General features: G+C 60.5%; 1 protein-coding gene across 1 annotated transcript in view; it reads left to right on the forward strand.

The window, feature by feature from the left end:
• Positions 1–10: 10 nt before the first annotated feature.
• Positions 11–783, forward strand: part of WDR24 (WD repeat domain 24) — a 6,536-nt gene continuing 5,763 nt past the window's right edge. Inside the window, exon 1 of the mRNA XM_010165655.1 lies at positions 11–576. Coding sequence (XP_010163957.1) covers positions 96–576 — 481 coding nt within the window. The 5' untranslated portion in view covers positions 11–95. The remainder of the gene's footprint in view (positions 577–783) is intronic.

Below are 783 nucleotides of genomic sequence, written 5' to 3' on the forward strand. Positions count from 1 at the left end.
TGAAGCAGAGCGGCCGGGCGAGCGTGAATGCAGCCAGCGGGGACACCAGCCTCCGAGCCTGCTCCTGGAGAGGGGACTGTGCCCCGAGGGTGGCCATGGAGAAAATGTCCAGGGTCACCACCGCCCTGGGGGGCAACACCCTCACGGGACGGACCATGTTCTGCCACCTGGATGCCCCCGCCAACGCCATCAGCGTGTGCCGCGATGCTGCCCAGGTGGTGGTGGCCGGTCGCAACATCTTCAAGATCTACTCCATCGAGGAGGATCAGTTTGTGGAGAAGCTGAACCTTCGTGTCGGCCGCAAACCCTCCTTGAACTTCAGCTGTGCTGACGTGGTGTGGCACCAGATGGATGAGAACTTGCTGGCCACCGCCGCCACCAACGGTGTGGTTGTCACCTGGAACCTGGGCAAGCAATCCCGGAACAAGCAGGACCAGCTCTTCACCGAGCACAAACGCACTGTCAACAAGGTCTGCTTCCACCCCACTGAGGTCTACATGCTCCTCAGCGGCTCCCAGGATGGCTACATGAAATGCTTCGACCTGCGCAAGAAGGACTCTGTCAGCACCTTCTCTGGTACGGGTGGGGGCTGTGAGAGGCAGAGGTTGGGGGCTCCTTGTGCCCGAGAGGAGGGTCTGCTCATGGTGCAGCGTCTGGAGCAGCAGGGAGGGACCTGAGAGGTGGCTTTCTGCTTGTTTTTTCCTCTCAGACATAGAATGACAGAGTGTTGTGAGCTGGGAGGGACCCACCAGGATGATGGAGTCCAACTCCTGTCCCTGCACA

The sequence above is a fragment of the Antrostomus carolinensis genome, unplaced genomic scaffold (genome assembly GCF_000700745.2).
Source record: "Antrostomus carolinensis isolate BGI_N321 unplaced genomic scaffold, ASM70074v2 scaffold43523, whole genome shotgun sequence".
NCBI classification, from domain to species: Eukaryota; Metazoa; Chordata; class Aves; order Caprimulgiformes; family Caprimulgidae; genus Antrostomus; species Antrostomus carolinensis.